The sequence below is a fragment of the Epinephelus lanceolatus genome, chromosome 7 (assembly GCF_041903045.1).
Source record: "Epinephelus lanceolatus isolate andai-2023 chromosome 7, ASM4190304v1, whole genome shotgun sequence".
Lineage (NCBI taxonomy): Eukaryota > Metazoa > Chordata > Actinopteri > Perciformes > Serranidae > Epinephelus > Epinephelus lanceolatus.
This window is the reverse complement of record NC_135740.1, coordinates 3,241,337-3,243,480: the sequence shown is the minus strand read 5'-3', so window position 1 is coordinate 3,243,480 and position 2,144 is coordinate 3,241,337. Positions and strand designations below refer to the sequence as shown.

Sequence of the window (2,144 nt, the reverse complement as noted above, 5' to 3'; positions counted from 1 at the left end):
TTAACGTTAGCTGCTCCAGGTCTGTCATGCTCCCTTTCATCAATGTCTGTGTGTAAAGAGTGTTAATGTTGGCCAGAGACTATTACTGCCCTCGCTTGATGTGTTGGTTAATTGAGATGTGTAGTTTGCAGCAGGGTTAATATGTGTTCCTCTGCTTTTTGGTGTGTTGTGGTGTAAAACATCTGTGCACACACTCACTGTACACAAGCCATTTCTTCCAATTTTTGGTTCGCCTAGTCTCCTTGTGTATTAATGCTTGTTTGACCTCAACCCTGAACTGCTCAATCAAGTTCTATACATTTTTTTTCCAGAGATATTCTACAAATAGTAAAGAGAGTCGTCTCGCGGTATACGACATGAGCGACCCTCGAGGGTTAACCGGGTGAGATAAATAAAGTATACATAAAACCAATACGGAAAATGCAGTTCATTTCCATGGTATGTTGATGAGTATCTGTAAGTATCTGTTAGAGATCATATACTTCTACATGTAATAGTAATGTTTAATGATATTTGTGTTTTTGCATATATAAGGTTGTCATATTTTAACCAGTGTTAAAATTAAGTTGCACTGCTTTGAGGTCTGTGGATAAGCTTGGCAAAGAAAGCAAGTTACTTTCAATAGATCCCCACTTCTAGCATTTTGTGGAGTTGTTACATCTGTTGAAATGGTCATAACAGTTTCAAATCAAACAGAAAGAAATAATCTGCAGATGCAACATGCCTTGCCGTGATAAAGGTCATTTCCACTGTCCATTCTGTGACAAAACTGTAATTCGTAAAGACTTCATATCACCACATGTGAGTGTTTTAAAAAAATGTGTTGTGGTGGTGCCACCTCTTCATCAGTCCTCACCATCATCTTCTGAGGGCTTTGCACAATCACTGGATCATTCATATGCACTTCCCCCTGCAGTGTCCGCACCAGCTACAACCACAGAGCCTCCAGAAGAAGCAGTCACTCAGGAACTTCCATCTTCCCACCTCTCCCACCCTCTATCTCAGACAGCATCACCCAAGACCCTGACACTTGTCACAGATCACTTACCCCCAGCTACAACCACAGACCCTCCAGAGCCTCCACTTCCATCTTCCCACGCGAAGTGCCCTCACTGCACCATTGTATTATACAAAAAGAATTTGGCATTACATATTCAAAGACAAGACAATCAACAAAAAGATATCACAACCAAATCTCATCTTAAAAGCACATGTGTTGACCAAAATAATGGCATTTATGCAGTCAGGAAAATCGCTAAGGGTTTCAGCGTACCGGTGCATGTGCTGCGGAAAACATGGGGCCAGCATGTCACAAAATGTGAGATGGAGGACTGTCCGCAGTATCACCTACCTGCTCAAAGGAGTGGCCTGTCTCATAGCTTGTGTCACCATATTTGGTCTGTGGATTACTGTAGCCAGTGAGGAGCTACTGCAACACCAGGTTCTTTCCGAAATGGTGGAAAACAAGTTTTGTGGGGACTCCAGGGTGGGCTTGTGCAGAAAGAACCAAAAAGAAGCTGAGGAAGCTCATGTCCCCTTGTCAGTGTTGGTGGAACTTGGTGGTTCGCCAAGTAAAATTTGTTGTGTCCATGGTTTTCAGTTGTTTTGAATGACCTGATAGTAATCTGTATGTTGCAACTGTAGCCCAATAAATGAAAGTGCTCACCTTATTAAATCTTTGTTAAAAATTAAATCAACTAAAATTAATGTGTTTGCTGATTTTTTGCAATTTTTGTAGGTTTAACTTGTTGGGGTCGATGTTATTCCAAACAAAACATAACTGTATTTGAAATAATTACTGAAATAATTTTATTATTATTATTATTATTATTATTTATTTTTATAATGTATATATTTATATATTTATAATTGTTGATTGCTTCAAAGTTTGTAAAAAAAAATAAAATAAAAGAGACAGACTTAAAAACTGACTTCTGGGGGAAAACAAAACAAAACAAAACAAAAAACTGACTTTCAGTATGGACTTTCGGTATGCATACAACTTCCAGTATGGACTTCCGGTATGTACAGTACAGGCCAAAAGTTTGGACACACCTTCTCATTCAATGCGTTTTCTTTATTTTCATGACTATTTACATTGTAGATTCTCACTGAAGGCATCAAAACTATGAATGAACACATGT

General features: G+C 38.8%; 1 protein-coding gene across 1 annotated transcript; it reads left to right on the top strand.

Annotated features, from left to right (window-relative positions):
• Nucleotides 1-420: 420 nt before the first annotated feature.
• Nucleotides 421-1,695, top strand: LOC144463926 (uncharacterized). The gene is made up of 3 exons (XM_078169674.1): nt 421-438; nt 682-801; nt 850-1,695. Exons 1-3 carry the CDS (start codon nt 421-423, stop codon nt 1,420-1,422), a joined length of 711 nt encoding a protein of 236 aa, XP_078025800.1. The 3' UTR covers nt 1,423-1,695.
• The last annotated feature ends 449 nt before the right edge of the window (nt 1,696-2,144 follow it).

What these genes read in the sequence shown, in the direction of transcription:
- LOC144463926 (XM_078169674.1), top strand. An exon ending in AAGACTTCATATCACCACAT is followed by an intron (nt 802 to 849) that starts GTGAGTGTTTTA and finishes CCTCTTCATCAG; the next exon opens with TCCTCACCATCATCTTCTGA.